Here is a 21,535-nt window from a genome sequence, read left to right as displayed (position 1 = left end):
ATGTTCAAAGCAGCATTATTTATTTGCAACACCAAAAACTGGAAACAGTAAAATGGGTAAATTGCAGTGTATTCACAAGATGAAAAACACAGTGTTGCAAGCAAACCATGTGGATAAATCTCAAAACAGAAATTGGGCAAAAGATGCCAGACACAGAAGAGTGCAGGCAGGAGATCTGCACGCTGTACACTCAGGTGCCTCGACGCCTGTCCTTTCAGCGCGTCTGCAAAGGCCACGAGAGCAGCCACTTCCTCAGGGCTGTACGTCCCAGCCCTACGACATCGTTTCGCCTCTGAGCTTGGGAGTCCTTCGTTCCCGGTGCCCGCTGGACAGCTCTCCTTGGCTGTGCTCTGTAACCCCAAACATGCCACGTCCGAACCTCAGTGTCTTTCTTGTGATCTCTGTACGGATGCTGTCATCTTTCTCCGAGTCACTTGCATTTCAACGTAGCCAGTAGTTTTTAAGATCTCTGGTATCCTGCCACCGTTTTCCAGGAGCCACAGCTTACTGATCTGAAACCAGTGCCTGTGACACACGGGGGACAGGTGCGACCAGGCTGCCAGCTCCAGAGGGCGGGGCCCAGGAATACACATCGCTGTTGCGAGATGAACTTGAGCTTCTTGTGCCTGCTGCCCTTCGAATCCTCCGGGCATCACGCGTGCACTTCGACCTGCCGGGCTCTGCGGCGCATTTGGGTTTGCCTCCTGCTGGAATTCCACTGCCCCGTAGCTACTGATGGCTGCGTCTTTCTCTCCTTTATTTCTTTCCTTCTTCCCTCCCTCCCCCCATCAGCAACTCTCTGTGTGTATGTGTATAGACACTTGTATTTATGTATAAAACACTGAAGTCTTAGAAGTCATTTTTATAATAGTTGTGATGGGTATAAGCTTTTTGTTGGTGCTCCCTTAACTCTGCACTCTGCCAGGGCTGAGGGTTACTGTGTGTAGGTCGGTGGATACCCAGGTTGATAGCACTGGGCTAGTAAATTCCCATAACAGTATTTTGAGAAAGGTCCTTGTGTGCATTCATATCTTTCCTGAACGATAGAAGGCCCCAGTCATGTTTGGGGCCTAGCCTTGGGGATTTATGAATGCTTCTGAGGTCAAATGCATGTCCTTTCTTTGGTCCCATGAATAGAGTTTTTGCTGCAGGATAGGAAAACCTTTCTCTAGTTATGTGATTATAATTCGTAGTATTTAAATTTCTTTATTGCTATTTGTCCTAGTGATTAGCGGTGTGATTTCATTTTTATAGTCTTGGTTTTTTGTGCAGTTTTTTGCAGCCCCAGCACAAGGAAATGCCAAGGGACCATTAAACCGGGCCGTCCACCCCCAGGCTGACCACGCCTTCCATATCAGGGTGTTATAGCCGTGGCCTCTGACATTTAAATCTCTGGGGGGATAGCGGGTGTGATATTCACCTCAAACATTTCCTTTGTTTTTGGTTTGTACAAGTAGATGCGAAAGCATTTTAAAAATGATTAAACTTTTTAAACATTAAAAGTAGGCATGGATTTCTGAGGCCATTGTGGACTGGAGTATTTATACAAATATGCTTGTGTGCAGCAAGTTTTTATTTTGCTGAGGTATGTAGGAAATTTCTCCCTACATGAAATACTTTCAAAGTATTTTTTGGGGGGGTGGAGAGGGAGGATTGTGCAAATTAAGAAAAACCCCCACATTTTTCTGACTCTTCATCTATCAGGTATCACATCTCACTGCTCTTATTATTTTTTCTCTTGTATCTTTTCCTTTTTGACATGGGAATAGGTAACTGAGGTTATAACATTGTGTAAAAAAAATATGCATAATTTAATTACCAAGGCCTGAAGAGGGAATAAAGTGAAAAGTTAAAATATAACTGTTAAAAAATACCCCAAACTCCTCCCAGTTGAACCCCATTACAAATGCAGGATATTTATTTTATTTAAAATTTTTTTCAATTACAATTGACATTTAATATTATATTGTATTAGTTTTAGGTCTACAGCATAGTGGTTAGACAACCATATACTTTACAAAGTGGTCCCCCTGATATTTCAAGTATGTTTATTTTAAAAAGCCAGAAAATGCAAACAAGAAGGGAAAGGTTGTTTACAATCTTGCCTGCTAGAGATCACCCTTGCTTCCTTTCTGGGTAAAACAGGAAATCAGAAACGACTGTCAGTATTCCAGCAGGAAGAGGTTAAGTAGGGAATGACACAGGGAGTGCATATTGGAAATACCTGATACATGACTGTTAGGAAGCCAGGAAGAGCTGGGATCACAGGAAGCCGCCCCTCTGAGCTCAGGGGCCTGCAGCCCCAAAGTGGATGATTGCCACGCCTGTCACCGCAGCCATGCAAATATCAGTCTGACATATGTCCCCCCTTCTATCTGCCACTGTTGGGGGAGAACACCACATCTTCTCTCCAGCCTTTCCCTTCACGTTGAGTGTTTCTCGTCAACACAGCCCGCACCAAAACCCTACTGTCACAGAATCTGGGAAATGTAGTTCCCAGGCTTCCAGCCCCTGGGAAGAGCTGGAAGGAGAGGTGGGTGTGATGGTGATGACTCGGCCAGGAAGTTGCTATGGAGACAGGAGCATCCAGGGGTTAGAGCCAAGCCCTTTTGCTTTTGGAACCCCGAATCATATAATACACGCTAACATTCACCAATGCTCACGTTCGATATCATTTCCTTATAAAATATCAAGGATTTTATTTATATTTATTGAAATTAAAAATTTGTTTTTCCATTTTATTGAATTTATTGGGGTGACACTGGTTACAAAATTATGCAGGTTTCAGGTGCACAATTCCACAACACATCATCCGTACACTGTATGGTGTGTTCACCACCCCAAGTCAAGTAGTATCAAGGATTTTAAATAGTTTTGCTTGTGAAATTATTTGGCTGTGAGTAGCACGTTTAATTTATAAGTGGTTAAAGCTTTCTACAATAATTAGGGATATCTGGGGATTCTTTTTGAGTAAGAGTTTAACTTAGATTGTTTGGAAATAGAATTAAACTTTCATGGATGCTAAATTGACCAACTGTTGTTACATCCGGTGACCCTATGACATTTAAGATAAATATGTATTAACTTCAGTTTGGAAATTTAAAAAAAAATGATTTTGAGGCATGGCACTTTATTTTTTCAAGCCTCAGGTATCTTCTGTAGGCCTGTGAACAGCTCATCGGCTCGGGGCATCGTGTCTGAGGCTCCTAACAGCGTGGCCCTCTGCGTATTTCAAGAGCAGAGATGGGGAGTGTGGTGTGGTAGTTAAGAGTGAAATTAAATGGGAGCGTGCTGTGAGATTAAAGATTATGCCTGTAATTTTATAGTCTCCATACTATGTTTAAAGCAACAGCAAAAATGAAATTGTCACTGAAATCAGATTGTAGTTTCGAATCTCAGCATCCTTCTTAAAGCAGCGTGACCTGGGGCCAGAAGCTTCCTTTTTGGAACTTTTGTTCCCTTATCTGTAAAATGAGGAAGATACTTTCTTCTCTCTGGTGAATATCTACTTAGGGAACCAGACTTAAAGCACGTGGTAACGCTCACTCAGCAAATGCCAGCTGAGCAGTCAGTGATTTCTGGTTTATCTCGGAGCCCACCGCACTCGCTGGGGGCGTCGCGCCCTGCCTGGTGCCAGGCCTGGGAGGTGGGCCCGGGCGGCTCCCTCCCGGCCCCGAGAGGTCGAGCTGGACAGACGCGCGCAGAGTTGCGGATCTGGCGTGGGAGCCTCCGTCTGGCGAGGGCCGTAATGACCGCTTTCTGTTCTCTGAATTGCATTTGAAGTCTGAATTCACAAAAGTGTCTCCCGAATGTGTTAATTGCAGAGAGTGAAAGCAGTGCTTTCTAACCGTGAATTTCCTGGGCTCCCTGAGAGCTCCATGGGTGTTTTTCCCTCCCGACTCGGGGCGGACGATGCGGCCCTGAGTTCCCGTGTGTGCTGAGGGGTGGTGGTACCCACTCGGCCTGTTATTTGCTAGTCTGAGTGCTGGGAAAGGACGAAAGTATTGTTTAAGCTACGGAGGGGGAGATACTTTAGCTAAGGGGAAAATTCACATGATAATATTCTTTAAGAATATGAAAGCTTGCCGGACCCGTGTGGCTCAGCGGTTGAGGGTCTACCTATGTATGATCCAGGAGGTTGTGGTTCGATTCCCGGTCAGCCCACCTGCCCGGGTTTCGGGCTCGATCCCCAGTGGGGAGCGTGCAGGAGAAAGCCAATCAGTGATTCTCATCATTGATGTTTCTCTCTCTCCCTCCCCTCCCTTCCTCTCTCTGAAATCAGTAAAGACAGAATATAAAGCTTAATTACTATCCAAAAGTGAACAGCGCCTCTCTGTTACATTAATAGAATAAGAGACATTTTTAAACTGTAAAAATTGATTTAGACTTTAAATTAGGAAATTGCTAAAGCTGATTGAGTTAGGAGGGAGCTCAGATAATTCAGATAGATTTTTGTTTAAACAGCATTAACCAAAGGATCAGCACTGGTTAGTTTTGAATAGCTTGATAGGCTTGCCCAGGGGAAGATGGCAATGTTTATAGTTTCCTTTAGTTTTTCAGGTCTTTTTTTTTTAGGTGTATTTAGAGGGAATGGGGCCTCTGTTTTGTCATGTGGGCTTTGCTAGATATTAGATTTTGCACAAATAAGAAACCCAAGATGTGTGTCTTATGTGTGTTGTTAAAGTGATATATAGGATGTTTGTCATTTAAATAGCAGTTTTAAAATTTAATTATAATAATTCCTACTATAATAATCACCAAGACTCGCCTTAGGAATGTAATGAGAAGTACTTGTAAGCAATTCCCATAGACTGTAGACACCATGCCACATACTTGGGTCTCTCTGTCTCCCTCCTTCCCTCTCTCCCTCCCTTCCTTCTAGGGTCATTAAAAACAAACTAACAAAAGAAAGTCACTGAGGGTCCTGAGCCAGGTGCTCAGCATGTAGACATGACCTCAGTCACTGACAAGACTTCCCAGTTGTCGAGCTCACTGTGACATGTGACATGTGCCGCTGGCCCTTTCCTCAGCCTGTGGTTGAGAAGCCTCTGCTCAGTCATGGCTTCTGGCCACATTAACAAGCCCTGTGCATTTCTGGAAGTGGCTGCGAAGGGCAGGGATTGCTGGAAGGTCCCTTCCTGGCCTTTCTGGACAGATGCTGAGTGTTTCTGTGATTTTTAAAAAAATCTGAAATATCCTGCAGCATCCCTGTGAGTTTGCTCTGGTGATCCAGGGCATCTTGGTGCATAATTTGGGAACCACAGATGTGTAATCTTACAGCTAGTAGATCATGGGTGAGAGACTGGAGATTACTTGCCTCCTGGTGCTGGGTAGGTAATAACACAGGTAAATTGTCATCTACCACACCCGGGTTCCCAGCCCATATAAATGATCTCTCTCTTGTCACCATACCAGTTTTTATAGCTACAGTTTCCCCTGGTGGTCTCACTGATATTTACAGCCTAGTCATCTTGGCTGAGTCCAGCATCATCTATTTTATAGCCAATTGTTCGATTTTGTGTGAAGTGGGTGACCCAGTTATTACCCAGTCTCCGCTATAAAGCAGATGGCTTCATAAAAACCGTATTTGCATAGAGCACACAAGGCCAAGGAGTGCTCGGGCAACATGACCGAGTGAGTAAAGGACTTGGGGACTGTTCTCCTGGGAGTTCAGTCACACAACAGCATAAACAGTAGTGGAAGAGACAGGTCCGGTCAGTCCACAGAGATCAGAGTTCCTTCCGTGATGTGGTAACCTCAGTTCTCCGAGGTTGTCATCTTCACGTCATGGCGAAAATAGCAGCTTTAGAAGGTCATTTATAGAGCCATGTAGAAAAACACAGCATCAATCACAGCGCTTATTTTAGCAAACTTCAATGGGGTCCAGAGGCTGTGGTCATTCTGTAACAAGACTGTTACCTTTGTTTTTAGATTGATTTTGTTTTTAGAGAGGGAGGGAAGGAAAGAGAGAGAGAAAGTGAGAGAGAAACATCCATCGACTGCCTCCTGCACACCCCCTACTGGCATGTGCCCTGACCGGGAATCTAACCGGCAACCCCTCCGGACACAGGACGACGCCCAACCCACTGAGCCACTCTGGCTAGGGCTGATTAACAGGTTTTCTAAACAGAGTACAGCTCTCCTAGATTTAGAAATGGCAGAGTTATTGGAAGGCTAAGAAAAAGTTGGGAAAAGACAAGACCAAGGAACAATTTTTATACTTAATTAGGATGTATTTCTACCTGGCTAAGCATTCTACTTGTTTAATATTTCCAGAAGGAAATATTATATAGAAGTAGTGGTATTTATTAAAAAGAAAAAATCACATACACGCTTGTGTATGTATAAACATACAAATAACACATGATGCGTATATGATATAGCTCCTGATACATATATGATATAGGTCAGAAAACAACCTGACCTTGTCCTTATGGTTATTTTCATGCAAATTCTATGCACTTCTGTTTAACTTAGAAAAAACTGCAGCTTTACTTTAATAAAATAAATTGTGAAATAGGGGCAGAGCTAAGACCTGGAGCGTAAATCATAAAGAAGTCTGCCAGGTAATAAAACGCAAGCGGTAGGTATCATTTTGCATACAGTTTGGGGATGATGCTAAACTGGGAAGAATGTGGGTGCAGATGGAATAACGATTAGAGAGGTTAGAAGTGTGGGCAGGAAGTAGAATGTAGTTGGCACAAAAAGACAGTGGCTGACCTGAATGGGAACGAGTTGGTTCCATAGTGATTCAGTGTGTGCAAGAAGCCCATGAAAGCGTTAAGAAGTCAAGGAGAGCCCGGGCGTGGCTCAGCGGTTGACATCGACCTAGGATCCAGGCGATCAGGGTTCGATTCCTGGTCAGGGCACATGCCCGGGTTGTGGGCTCGATCAGTGACTCTCTCATCATTGATGTTTCTGTCTCTCTCTCCCTCTCCTTTCCTCTCTCTGAAATCAATAAAGATACATATATATATATATAAAAAAAAAGTCAAGGAGGGGATTTCTCCTTTGTAGGTGAGGGAGGGAGGAAGGGCAGGTGAGTAGTTTAGTCTAGAGCTACGTATTCTGCTGATCTGAATGGCAGGAAACTCTTTTTGTATCTTAATATTTATAAATGGCATTATCGTGGTCTCTTCTGTACCTGTCAAAACTGTCAGGCGGCCTATTAAAGGCCACTCACAATTTGAATTATGCCAAACACTCGAATTCAGAGTCTCTACTTTGAATGGAGTAATGAGTGTTCCACTAAGAAATGAGGCCCTGCCTGGCCAGTGTGGTTCAGTGGTTGAGCTCCACCCATGCACCAAGAGGTCACCAGTTCGATTCCTGGTCAGGGAACATGCCCAGGTTGCGACTCGATCCCCAGTAGCGGGTGTGCAGGAGGCGGCCGACTGATGTTTCTTTCTCTCTCCCCTTTTCCCTTTCTCTCTCTGAAATCAATAAAAACATATTAAAAAACACAAAGAATGAGACCTTGAGAACTGCTTTCTTCATCCAGCAGCCTGGCTGTCCGTGCTCTTGGGAGAATTGCCATAAGCCAGCAAGTCTCCCTGGCGGTGAAGATGCGTCAGAGACTGTGGGCCTTGCCACAGGGCGTCATTTCTCCACTGGGGGATCAAAATCGCTCATTTTGTCAGAAGCTGTGGAGGTTTTTCCGGTTATGGAGCCTCAAGTTTACACAACTAGTCCATTATTGCTAACAGTTTTAGAGAAGTAGGTATTTTTTCTTCTTTCAGATAAAAAAAGGGAAGTCGTCCTGTTTGCATTCATATCATGGAGAAAGGTCAAGATGGCTCTTACACACTCACAGAAAAGGGAAACCATACCCTTTGTAAAAGCAGAAAAGGCCAGGTTCTTTCAGAGTTTATTGTGAACTCCAGTAGTCGGGCCTTCTGGTGTCTCCTCTCTGCAGCATCGGTACCACCAGCATTGGAGGGGTCCCCGCACCTTGCAAAGCCACTGAGCCCCCGTCTGATGTGACATGTATCTTGTTCTGAAACATTTCTAATTAGAGAGCTCCGGCAGTGTATCATTTTAGGGTGTTCTAGTTCTTAATGGTATTCAGCTTTCTTCCCTGAAGCTTGTCTGCATCTATGTTGGGTGCTTCTACCATTTTAATTCTTCAGCTTGCAATAACTAAGCAAGCTGTTCATGCATTTCTGAAGGGGCAGAGAAGGACGAGCATGGTGGTGGCAGGCATATTATTAGACTGTGTCACTTGTCACTGGAGGTACCTGGGAGAAAGGCCAGGTACCATCTCATTACTGGGCCTTTCCATCATGAAGGCAAGAATTAATTGACTCCATCCATGGGCCCTTTTCACACTCCTTGTCCTTCTACTTGTTAAATGACCATGTTCAGTGACTGTCCCCACTGTCCATGCAGTGCCCAAGACAGGTCTGTGAGTATAACCATTAATTTTTCTTTTTTTTTGTCCCACTCCCCCTTCCTGACACACAATCAGTCAATTTCCAGGAATTTCCTAGAGCTCTTTCCAGTCCTCCTTCCTCCATCCTAGTCCAAATCACTGTAATTTTCTCAGTCAATTTGACAGCATCCTCACGTTCCTCGCCCTGCCTTCCTACCCACCCAACATAATGTCCCCAATAAAGGGGAAAAAAATTAAGAAATTGAATTCTGCACACTGCACAATGGAGCTGGTATAACGTGGTAGTTAAGGACATGGACCGTGTAGCCAGGGTGTCTGGATGGAAATCCCGACTCCATGACTTCGGCAAATGCAGTTCTGTAAACGTGGGTAAACATCTAAGCCCCAGTTTAGAGAAAGGAAAGAAAAGAAAACGTTCCTGATGGAGTTGGGATTAAATGACGTGAGCAGCAGCACGGAGCAGGGCCGGTAGTAAGCACTCAAACGCTACCTGCAGCGGCCCTTAGGAAAGGCAGCCCCGAGTATTCTGCTTTCCCGTTAGAACCGTCTCTTCACCAGGCCTCTCCGTGAGCCCCGCCCCCTCGGTTGCCGTAAGCCCCGCCCCTCCAGTGCTGGGTCCGTGGGAACCACACCCTCGGCCCACAGTGGTCCCTGCTTGGCTCGCTCGTGCTCACGCGGGCACCGTGCTGTTTACCACTGGTGCCCCTGGACTTGTTAATTTTCGCGGGTGTGATAACGGTATTGTGGGTGTGGAGGGAGGTACCTTTATTCCTCGGAGATGTGTGTGGAGTTATTTAGAAGGGAAGTGTGCAAGATAAGTTTTATGAATAAAGAGCTGGCACACAAAAGCACATATGGCAGCGTGTCAAGTTGTTGAGTAGATGGAGTGTTCATTGAATCCTTTCCACTTTTCTTTTGGAAATAGAAGATGAAAACAAAGCAGAAGCGCTGGGGATGGGTGGGCAGGCTGTGAGGCGCACCCCCATGCAGGGCTTCGGCGATGGCGTTAGGGCCCGTTTCCTCCAGCCCCCAGTGCCGGACACCCATGAGCATCCAGTGATGTGTGATCCTGGTGTTATTGGCCAAATTTTGGAGAACTGTGAAAATCTCTAGATAAGATTAATAGAGAAGCTTGGGGTAGAACCTCACCTTCCTCATTTTTAGCATTTGGGTGTGGAACATTGTAGGCATTCAGACACTGTTGACTGGAAAACATGTCAATTAGGGGGTGACCAAATTTGAGGGTTGCCTGGAAAAGTGAGAGTGTGCCAGTGACCCTTTTTCCAAATCCAGTAAGTATTTGTGGAGTGGAATGGAATAGAATTGAACTAATTAAGGGGCAAGGAAGGTCGAGATTGGTTCTAGACAGAAGGGGAGGCCTGTTTTTAAACCCTCTCTTGTGTGTATGCCTTAATGGCTGCATTTCATATATGCACATACATTCCTTTCAGTGACTATACTTGCTTTTCTGAATGAAGGACCAGGGCCCTTGGGCAGAGTCCACTGTAGTTTTCCCACACGGGGGACATTTGATTCCAGTGAGGACTCTTCAGAGGGGGCAGGTGCAATTATGTTTGTTCCTCGGTGAGTGATGAATCGGACACTTAATTATGTAAAAAATATGGCAAGAGAGCAGTTGCAGAAGCCCCAGGAGAGTAATTATTGTCTGTCTGGGCCGAATGCAAGGCTTTTAATCTGTAAATAAGTGATTCTATGGGGAAGAGCTACATGCAGAGAGATTCTCTGCCACAAAGGTCTCCCCCTGAATGTTTCAGAGTGAGGGCAGTAGCTGCATCTGCCCATCACCTGCCACCTCCTGGGCTTCAAAGGGCCTCTGATGCCCCCCTGCAGCTTTAACCCCTGCTGCCATCTCTCAGCATCCATCGGAGAAGGGTTCCTGCAAAGGATGAAAAACTGTATCTGAGTTCAGCCCATGGAAAAATCTGCATGTTTCAAGTGGAGAGGAAGTAAAATGCGCCTCCTGCCAATTCAAGGACAAACCAAGATGAGAAAGAAAACAATAAAATAAAACATTGGCAATGTTTAAAGAAAAGAAACCAGAGATGCAGTTGTTAGCTACTGGGTCTCTCTTACACACTGGAGATGAATAATCTTATTTTTGCATGTGCCGTTGCAGGTGGTATTTCCAAAAAGGATGGATTCGCTTCGAGGGTGTGTGTGTACTTTGCTTAGGTGTCTGAGTCTTTTCGACAATGCAGTAGATTCTGTTGGTTTTTGAAGTTGTCCGTGGTATGTGCCGTCTCGGCCCCCTGTTGAGTGTTGATGGGTTGAGCAGGCTCTTCACCAAGGTCAACTTTTCCTCTTGACAATTCAAGGACTTCATCTGGGTTACTGTCCCACTCTCTCGCATGACTAACTTTCCCCTCTCTACAAAGTTATTCCCGTCAAAATAGGAACATGTTGGAACAGCTTCCATTGTTTTTGAAAAGCCCTTGCTGGTCCTCTCTCTCTCACTGCCTCCTCAATCCCATTCCCCTTTGCAGCAAAATTCAAGAGTTGAGATTTTTATCTTCACTTTTTCTCTTTCCATTGTCCCTTGAGCCTTCTCCAATCAGCCGTTCATCTCCCTGCCCATGGCACCTGCTTTTGTCCAGGTGTACCCATGACCTTCACACTGCCAGATCCATGGACAGCGCTTGGTGGAAATCTTAGTTGACCATCAGCAGCCGCTGACCCAGTTCATCCCTCCTCCTTCCTGGAAACACCTTCTTTACTTGGCTTCAGGGCAAACCCGTTCTCCTGGTTGTTCTGCTTTCTCACCGGTCACTCTTCTCAGCCTCTTTGTGGGTCCCTCCTCTTCTCCTGACCTCCTAAGCTTACCTGGCCCTAGGTCCTCCTCTGTCCCCTGCCTTCTCCCAAAGTCACGTCAGACAACATTGTAGTTAATATGTCGTGTATACTCCGAAGACTTCCAGATGTGTGTCTGGAGTACACACCTGTACCCTGGACTCCAGACTGGTATATCCAGTCACCCACTGCCCGCATCCCACTGGATGACGAGTGCGCATCTCAACTCCAGCACAGCCAGATGTGACACCTGTTCCCCACGGGTTTCTCTCACCTCGATCAGTGCAACAGCATCCTATCTGGCTCACCCATCTTCACCCTAGCTCAAGCCCCTTTCCATCCGTATTCAGAACAGCCCAAATGACCCTTAAAAAATATCAGATCGCATCCCTCCCCTGCCCCAAGGCCTCCAGTGACTTCCTGTCTCAGTCTGGGTAGAAGTCTGTCCAGTAGGGTCCTTCATCATCTGACCCCATTACCTTTCCTCTTACCGCCCACCCCTCACCCTCTTCTGGTCATGCCCGCCGCCCTAGCCCTGTTGGTCCTTTCCTCAGAAGTCCCCAGACACTTATTGCAGGGCCCTGGTGTGGGAGGCTGCCTTAGGCCGGAGGGCTCCGTCCTGGGGTTCTTTGGGGCTTGCTCTTCTCTGCCTTCAGAAGGTCTCTGCTTACCTGTCCTCTTCTCAGGGACATCTTCCTCCTGTAAGCCTCCCGTGTAAGTGCCTGCCTCCCCACCATGCCCGAGCCTTTCTCCAGGCTTTGTTTTTCCCTATGGTGCTTATCACCACATGAAACAAAAATATTTACATTTGTGTTGCCGAGGACAGACATCTTGTCTACCTTGTATGCAGCTGGGTCCCCTGAGCCTGAGAGAGAGCGGGCACTCGATAGATCCTGCCAAAGAGGGTGTTGAAAAGCAACCCCAGAGCTGATGGGGTCTCCCTGGTCCTTTTTTATGGCATCCTGGGTGTGACAGAGGATGGACAGAGTTCAGAGTGACACATGATGTGCTAACAGCTGTTTCCATCCCTCAGTTTCTCTGTCTGAAGAATATACGGACCTTCCTCTTGGCCTGTTGCGAGACGTTTGGCATGAGAAAGAGTGAACTCTTCGAGGCCTTTGACCTGTTTGATGTCCGGGACTTTGGAAAGGTAATGATTGATACATTTTATTTTTTAATTAATTTTTTTAAAATTGGAAAACCTTTAATCAGATACTTATTGTTTCTTATCTTGTCGAACTAGGACATGTGACTTAAGTCGTCTATATATCTGAATTATGTAGTTAAATTTCATATTGGTGGCTTAGCCAAAAAAACACAAAAAAGCAAGTAACAGTAGCAGTGGTCTCAATGAGATTAGAATTATGTCTTATTTAAAGCATTATATATAAGAGGAGCCTTTTATCCAGAGCTACCTTTTCTGCTGGTTACATAGGAGAGTAGGATTGCTGTTTTTCATCCTTTGGCTAGTTGGTTGGGCCCTCATGTCTGAGGCCCAGTGTTCTTTCCCTCCAGTCTTCACTATACCCAAAAGACTGAATTTTTGGAAGTTGGGAATATTCTGTCTCCCCTGTCTTTATTTGACTTGGGCAAGTGACTTGGGGAATCACTGAAATGTTTGAGATTGTTAAATAACTCCACTTGGATTTCAGTGACATTTGTTACGTGGAAATGTTTTAGTGTTTATGGTTATCATGTGTGCAGCAAACAGTTGGGTATAATAGGTGACTGAAATCGCCCTTTCAAAAGTTATGGTCATTTATTGTGTAGCCATTGGGCATAAAGTTAAACTTCTTCCATGAAGAAGCCATAAAAGAGACAGGTACTTAAGGTGACTTCTTTTTGGTCCCTGCTTAAGGTACTTGAGGTGACTTCTTTTTGGTTCATACAATTGCTTTATGAAACTAAGCACATAGGAAAGTGGGGGGAACTAACCAATACTGAGGAATTTGCCCTTACTCTCGTAATTCAGGTGCTTGAATCTCAAAAAAAAAAGGCTCTTTGAGAGTGACACTTTGATTTCTAAGATGGAATATTTTGGTTATAAAATAAAAACCAAGCCATGGATTGATTTGCATGGCAATAAATAACACAAACTTGAAACAAACAGAGAAAGTTGATGATGAAATGCAGCCAGATGGGGAAGCCTCTCTGCTTGGGGGAGAGAAGGCTTAGGTTCTTGACCCAGAGTCACTTGATGATCTTTTGGAAGTTTTCGATCTTCTCGACCGTCAGACCACCCGCTGGCCTGGAAGCCTGTACAAAAAAGCAATGGGTGTAGGCACATGGTTGCTGAGGTTTCCCCTTTCTCAGGCAAGCTGTGATTTAACTGTTTTGGCGTCCAGAGAACGTGCTGGAAGGTAACATATGATGACAAGAACAAGGAACTGAAAACCAAGCCTCCTAGGAAGCAGTTGGTAGCGTATTGTCTAGGGCCATGAACTGAAGCCACGAAGCCAAGAGGAGTCACATAGAGCCCAGATGAGGTAGGTAGTTCTCGAAGCCATTGGACCTGAAAAACGCCCTTACAGCTTGAAAAGAGATTTCTTGCTCTAGCCTTTCCCCCTTTCCCCTAGTTTTCTTTCTTTAATCTTCCATTTTCCTTTCTTTTCATCCTCTTTTTTGGGGAAATGAAAAATAGAAATGAATTGGGGAAATGAAAAATGGGGGGGGAAAAAGGGCCTAGACTTTGTAGAGTTTTCCAAAGAGCTCTTCATATTTCACTCAAGTTGGTAAGAAACGGTATTGACAGAGACTGGGGAATCCTGTGTTTGGCTGCTTTAATCGGTTACAATATGCCAGCCCTTCGGCCGTGGCGCTGGGTTCGAGGAAGAGGCACGTTCTCAGTGGGTCCAACATGATGTGCGGAGACACTTGCATGGGCGTTTTTGGTTTGCTCTCCTGCTGTGGAGGCTGTGGATGTGAGGCTTGCGGGAGCTAAAGCCGCCTGGGCACCGCATGGAGCTTCCAGACAGACCCAGTTCAGAGGGAGCACAGTGGACAGGGATCCGCCTGGCATCTTGGGAGGCTGGAGTCCAGCTGTGCCCACAGCCAGATGCATATGTACCTCTGTGGATTGTCGCACAACCTGAGCCAATGCAGTCTCCCCTTCTGTCTTCCTCAAGCCAGATTCTTTCATTCTCTCGACCCAAAGTGAGAGAAATCACAGGGAATCGCCTCGTTTTGTCAGATGACTTGAGCTGTGTCGCTCTGGGAACCTTTCTCCGGTTACCAAAGGTCCATGCCACTTGGAGACCATTCACAGGAGAAGGGGAGGCGGGAAGACAGCTGTCCCGGGACAGCTCCGTGGCGCAGCATGGAAGGGATTCAGTAGAACTGCAGGCCCAGCTTTGCGGCACATGCCTTCTCTCCCTCACCGTCGACTCGAGGCACGTCGTGGGTCTTTGGGAGAGACTCTGAGTCATCAGGCGTCCTCCCCACGTGTCTGTGCATCACAAGGTTAATCGGGGCGTGCGCGCCTCTGCAGACCAGGGGCCCTCCTCCCCCTGAGAGTCCCAGCCCTGTCGATATTTCTGGACCATGCGGAATGATTTGAAGATGACCGGAAAATGTCAGCGTCGGAAGGACTTAAAGATGCCTCTAAACCCCCATCACCTGGGAATGAGTAGGGCGTAGGGATATTTATGGATTTAAATCAAAGGGTCCAAGGAGTCAGAAGAAAACCCTGCAGGATTCCGTGTGACTGAGTTGTCACTGAACCCCTCTAGTCCTGTTTTCTCATTTGTAAGTGAGATGATCATTTCTACCATGTAAAATTGTTGTGAAAATGGGTTCATTGGTGTAAAATGCCTGGCAAACCAAGTGGACGAATTTAGATTCAGTCTGCAACTAATGGTTTGGGTAGATAGAGATCACACAGAGTTCTGAATGTGGACATGTGCAAAGCCAGAAAGATGATTCCAGTGGCATTCTCGTTTTTTATTGAGCTTTTTTTTTTTTTTTTTTTTTTGGAGAGAGAGAGAGGAAGGGAGAGAAATATCTATTGGCAACTGCCTCCCGTATGCACCCTGACTGGGGCTCGAACCCGCAACCTTTTGATAGATGGGACAACACTCCAACTAACTGGGCCAGGGCTAGTGGCATTTTCTTGAAATTCAGTTTATTTAGGTTGATTCTTTCTGGCTCAGAGTATTAAGGAAATTATAATATACACGTGTATGCATGTAAGCACACGTTGTATGTGTGTAAACACGCATGTGGTTGTTTATACCATATGTTTTCCAGGGCTTTTGTAGTAACAATGTGTGTGTTTTATGTGTGTGTACATAGAGAGTTAAGGGATCTCTAATGAAATTTTCACTGAAGGCAGCTGATGTCTTAACACTCATCAAATGTTTCCCCGCCCCCAGGATAGAAACCAAATTAGCAGCTACATCAGATCCAGGACAGGAGGTGATTTGATTCTTTAGCACTTTGGACCCGTTTCCATTTAAAAACCAATGCAAGCTCGCCCAGGGCTACATGTTAACTTAATGAGGAAAGGCTTTAACACTGTTTGTGTAACGGAAGTCACAACTATCTATCTGTCTCTGTTAAGAGGCTTTAGCGTGTTGTTTCCCCCCACATCGCCATTGGCGGAGACCTGCTGCTGTGGAGCTGTCTACACTGTGAGCCCGGATTCCTGGCCCGTCTGTCATTCCTCAGCACATGTCCTATGAGAGTTTTGCTCAGGCCGCGTCCTGTAGTTTGTGTGTTTTCACTTATCTACCCTCCCGAGCCAGACTTGTCCACCTCGGGGTGTGTGTATAGGGTACAATCACCTCTTCCTGCCAACCTGTGCAGTTACCCCAGGTCAGCCTCTCAGCTTTGTCCTTGGACGATGTGAATCTCCATGTCCCCACCCCTGCCTCCAGCCCTCCTGTGAGCCGGGAAGCTCTCCCTCCAAAGCACCATGTACATCCCGACACGACGCGGGAGAACCTGGGTGGTTTCCTGCTACCTGTGTATCTCCCTGGGACTCCGCTTGGCTTTCCTGGTCACAAGAAAACTCTCCCAACCAAAGGCTCCTCTACTTGTCTTGGGTGCAGGTGGCCCCAGAGACCTTCCCTTGGCATGGCTCGAAAGCTCCTTATTGGCTAGTCACGCCCATTGATCAGCAACTAGAAACACTTTTCATGTATCCCTTCATACCCAGGATGAAGCGTTTTGACGTGCAAATCTCTTTTTACAGTTATTTGTTTGAACTTGTATTAGAAGTTTGATGTTTCTCCTTGGAAGTATTTTTCCATCCTAAATTATTCATGAGTCTCTGGGGCGTTTGTGGTCCACAGGGCCCTAATTAGTCTCCCTTTCAAGCCCCACGGGAGCTCGGGAGCTCGACCTTCAGCCGTGGTCTGCTAGCCGCTGGCTGCTGTTGAAGGCTGGGCCTGCGAGTCCCTTTGACAGCTCTGACACCACCCACCCCAGCTTCCTCCTGCCCCCTCAGCACTTTATTTAGCCTCTGCGGCAAGCCGGGCCAGGCCACAGTTCTCCAGCTTTGCAGTGAATTTTCTTCAGGGGTTCCTCGTGTGCTTTCCTGCCAGCAGGCTTGGGTCAGGGCCTCCTCATTTGACCTCTATGGAGGTACCGACCTCCACTCTTAGAGCAATATTGGGGATCCCTGGTGTCTTTCGTCTCAGAAGGCCGTGGACTTTTCCCACACATCAGCCAACTTCCAGCCTGGGGCAGGCCCCCTACCAGGGGTACAGAGGAGATCACCTCTGTCTGCCCACAAAGGATCCTTCACCCCGCCCCCCTCTGAGCAGTAGGTGGCTCGCCTGTATTTACATAACTAAGAGCTCTCCAGTCATTCCTTCCCAACAAAGAAAGCTTGTTTCAGGGTTTCCTTTGTGTCTATTGAGGCTGAGAGGAGGCAGCAGCTTCTGGCCTCCCGAATGTGGATGTCTGGTTGGCTGTTAACACGATTTTTCGCACCATTAGCAGGATTCTCTTTTGTTTTCGCCCAGAGCTGACCTTTTTAGGAGCCTCTCCATCTATTTCACTGTCTTTGCTTTCACAGGGGGACTTAGCATCAGGCAGATTTTCTGATTGTTCTCGCGTCCCACAGAATCCTGGTCCACGCATAGGTCATTCTTGACACCCTAGTGGTTATTCAAGTTCATCTTTGGTCTACTTTCCAATCGTTTTTTGAGCTGGTTCAGAAAACTCTGCACTGTTTTCTAACCTTAATACAGTTGAAGACTTCTAAAATGGCACTTCCCAAGGAACCCCGTTGTCCTGAGAAATGTTAATAGGTAGCCTGGGAAAAGCATTCTTGTTCAAATGAGTTGAGTAAAGACTGCATGGTATATCCTTCCTCTGTGGGAGGGGTGTGGCATAGTAAAGGCGCTGTGAGGAAAACAGCTAAACTTCTGCTTCATCTTGGAGTTCTAAAATTTGCCTATGAGTAGCTTTTAGGTATCACAGGGTCACTTCAAACTCACTATGTATAAAATTGAACTATTTCTGCATCTCCCCCTTCAAACCCATTTCTGTGTGGGTAAAGCTATTCCGTTACTCCCCCTGCCAGGAACTACACAGTTACAAACGCCTTAGTTAAGGCCCCATCACCCAGATTATTGAAGCGGTCCTGTAAATCTATGTTCCTGCCTCCAGGTTTGAATCCCTCTGAACCTGTCTTCAGAGTAATCTTACAAAATGCGAAACTGCTTGTGCTGCTCGCAGGTTTCACACCTGACCATGGATCTCTGCTGCTTATCAGGGAATAAAATTCAAACCCTCCCACAAGCCACAAGGTTACTCAGGTCAGGCTCCTTGTCCGCCTTTCTAACCTTGTTTCTCACTTTCCCAACCCCATTAAACATCTTGCTCAGTCCCACCAAGTCATTCAATTATTATCGACCTCCACAGAAATACAGGGTGGGCCAAAAAGCAGGGCTGCAGCTGCGAGTATGTGAAACACAGTTTATTCCCATATTTATGAAGTAGTGTATTATTTTCCATATGAACAACTCTAAACCTACTTTCGCCCCATGTGGTATTTATTAGGATTGTTTTCTTTGCCTGGAGTGCCCTTCCTGCCCATCGCCTATCTCAGCTGTGGTCAGAGATCCTGAACCCTGTCACCTACCTTTAAATATAGTTTATTCAAGTCACATATGGAGTTCACTGAGTCTAATTTGCTTTCAGTAAATCGTTATTGTGAATGTGATGGTTGAGAAATCCACAGGGGCATTGGTTAACTCCAGTGAACGTTATTACGATGGCCAGTGACTTGTCTACACAAACAACCAGGATGCAAAACCCATGGCCTTTGGTTCTTCAACTGTTGTGCGTGTGTATTTCCTATCAAAGGGATGCTCTGGAAAAGGAGGGTGGTATCTTCCCTATTTATCCCCCCGGTTATTTTCTTTAACGGCTTGTGCACAGCTGTAGGGCCCTGGCTTTCTGAGCTCCTCTGCGCAGGGGGCAGGAAGTGAGCCGCAGGCCTCTGAACACCCAGTGACGACAGGAAGCAATACTCGGCAGTCCCCGCAGCTGTGGGGTCAGCCATGCAGGCTTCCTCTGGAGGGGCTTCGGCTTCTGAGTCACTTGTTTCCTACCTGAGGCACCTGTGTCTTTGGAGGACTGCGAGGGAGAATGAATGGCTTATGGACCGTTCTCTGGTTTGCCTCGAAGCCCGTTGGAAGCCCTTTGGGCATGAACAGCCCTGCTGACTCCAGGTAGCATCTGAGGACTCAAGGTGTCAGCACCAGCCAGTGGATAGAGCAGAATCATTAGGTTAGAACGAACGGGTGGCATTTAAATCTTCCAGGGATCCTCCTTGGAGCTGTGTGTTGTGCTCAGTTTCACGCTCAGTGTGCTTGGTGACTCTGGGCGTACTCTTTGCCTCGCGAGTCCCCTCCTCTGTTTCTGTGCAACGGATCTGAAGGATGCTGCTGCTTCTGAGTGGGCAGTACAATTTCTTAGGGATCCAGTAATGTAAAATTTCATGGCATTATAGTGAAACTACTATAAAATACAATCAAAGGGAGATGGCATTAATGAGCATTGGTTTTCCAAAAAATTTGCTGTCACTTGGATTTTGGTCAGTAGACTGCGCCAGGATTTTCATACGTAAATACACATTTTGGTAGATAACTAAGCACTCAGACGCACACATCATTTTTCCTACTATGTTTTGGGCTCATAGTTGGACTCCCTTCTGCAGTATTTGAAAGATTCTTAGTGATGGCACAGAAGTTTCCTAAGTAGCAAAAGTTCCAATTAGCGGATAGTGAATTATTTAGAAAATCATCACTAATAATCTATCTTTCTAAATTTTCTACTCATTGATTCTGGAACAGCATAGAATTAATTTGTAAATCTTCTATGGGATGCTTCCTCAAGTACACCAAGGTCATTCTCATGCTCCTCTTAAGTCTTTTCTTTTTAAAATAAACAAAATATCCTTAAATCTTTCATTCTTGTTTATAACCTGCCCACATCTGGGAATAACTTGAAATGTCAAGACAACAGACATAACACAGAGACGTTAAAGATGACAACATTTAAAACTGAAGATGAGGTTAGCAGCTAATTAGGGGAAGGGACGCTGTCATCACGTCAGCTGGTCTGAGGATGAACTTGATGGCTCAGCTGCCCTGAAAAAAACAATTCAGAAAGTGAGCTTTTGAATTTGGAAAGAACCAAATAAGAAGTTGAAGAATTAAAAAAAAATTACAGAAATAAACATACAGAAATATAGGAAGACTACTCTTCAAAAGTTGTTGACATTTGATATTGGCTTTATCTACCATTGTATGTGCACATACATTGCTGGGAGGGTAAAACAGAGAATGGCGTAGGGAGGGTTTTCAGTGTAATGCCCCCCACGCTGAGAATGTGCTGGGAAAGTGTGAGCTGATGAAATATGCGTTTAAACATTATTGCACAGAGGCAGTCCTTCCGTATGGAAACCTATTGTTCCTCTTTCCTTAAACGAAACCTCTTTTCACGACAGTTTGCTCTGCACAATGTGCATCCATTTGAGGTCAGGGTAGAAATTCGATTTCTCTGAGGAAGGACATAAGAGTGAGATGAAAACATAAATAAAGGAAAATGCATGAAGCATTTGCTGTGGGTGGCTCAGTAATAATTGGTAGCCTTGCTGTAATTCGTGACCCATCAGAGTTATATTACATGTAGTCTGAGGCACATGAAATCGCTAATATTTGACAACATTGCAGTTTCATGTGGTCTAACCTAATATTTTGGCTCTAGGTGGCTTATGAAGAAGACAGAGAATTGTTTCAAAAGGAGAAGAGCTGTCAGTGTGGATGATGGAGTTGATGTTTACTGCATATGTTTTTTTATTTTCGTGTGTGTGGTAAAACCAGAACCGAGTGAGCGTGCGCTGTAGGGAGTGTGCTTTCCCTTCCGCGTGGCGGGGAACTTGGAAACAGCAGTGGTCCCACTTCCGTTTCTGTCATAGGAAAAGTTCCTGGGATGAGTCAGGAGGCCTGGGCTTGCGTCATAAGGAGCCCTCAGTTCTGCCTCGTCGGACTGGTGGGCTTGTCATTGGTTACTTTATCTCCTGGCTAGTCAACAAAAATTTAGTGTTGACTGTTTATTTGGAAACCCAGATTATCATGAATCTGGTTTGCTTTTAGCAGGCCGTGTGTTAATCAGCACAGGGTCCGTACTCATCTCCCCGACTCTCTGTGAAATTGTATTTCTATGCAGATAGATGAATATACATTAGTACTTACTGCTTAATGTTGTTATGTCTGCCTTCCCAAATTTTAATTCCTTCAAGAATGGTCATTTGTGGTATCAGAGATGGACAGATTTAAGTTTATTCCTAGACTTTTTTGTCTGGAAAGGAAAAAAATGTTCTCAGCTAGGGATTGAGGATAAGAGCTTTGGAAAATATTTCATCCAGCTCCCCAGTCTCACCAGTGGCAGCATCCAAGGTGGTCCATACTTGGCACTCGTTTTAATAGCGCATTTTATTTTGCAAATAGCAAAACAACACTCTGCCTCATTGGTGGTAGTAAAATAAGCAAAGCCTGAAAATCGGTAAAGAATATGGTATAGGTCTTTGAAACCTTCCACAAATACATTAAAATCACATGAAAATGAGTTAATGGCTTTCTGTGACTGTGTCACAGTCTTTGAGATCCGTCAAGAGCAAATCTAGTGATGATTTATTGAAGGTAAAGTTCATGAGTGCAGGGAAAGGTAATAACACAAGTGTATAGATGTTTCCTTTCCTTAATTCCATTTCCCTTGGCCATGTGGAGAATTTAAAGATAGTTTTCCCATATATAGCATTTAAAAAACCAGCCAGCCTAATCTTGTTCAAATTATTGAATATTTTAGTTAATAGTTATG

General features: G+C 45.4%; 1 protein-coding gene across 1 annotated transcript in view; it reads left to right on the top strand.

Annotated features, from left to right (window-relative positions):
• The window catches only part of VAV3 (vav guanine nucleotide exchange factor 3), a 157,829-nt gene that overhangs the window by 23,090 nt on the left and 113,204 nt on the right, over nucleotides 1-21,535 (top strand). The window contains exon 2 of the mRNA XM_081120315.1: nucleotides 12,234-12,350. Coding sequence (XP_080976441.1) covers nucleotides 12,234-12,350 — 117 coding nt within the window. The remainder of the gene's footprint in view (nucleotides 1-12,233; nucleotides 12,351-21,535) is intronic.

Source organism: Miniopterus schreibersii (assembly GCF_964146895.1).
Source record: "Miniopterus schreibersii genome assembly, chromosome: 19".
NCBI classification, from domain to species: domain Eukaryota; kingdom Metazoa; phylum Chordata; class Mammalia; order Chiroptera; family Miniopteridae; genus Miniopterus; species Miniopterus schreibersii.
The sequence above is the reverse complement of the archived record's forward strand: the minus strand, read 5'-3'. Positions and strand labels throughout refer to the sequence as shown.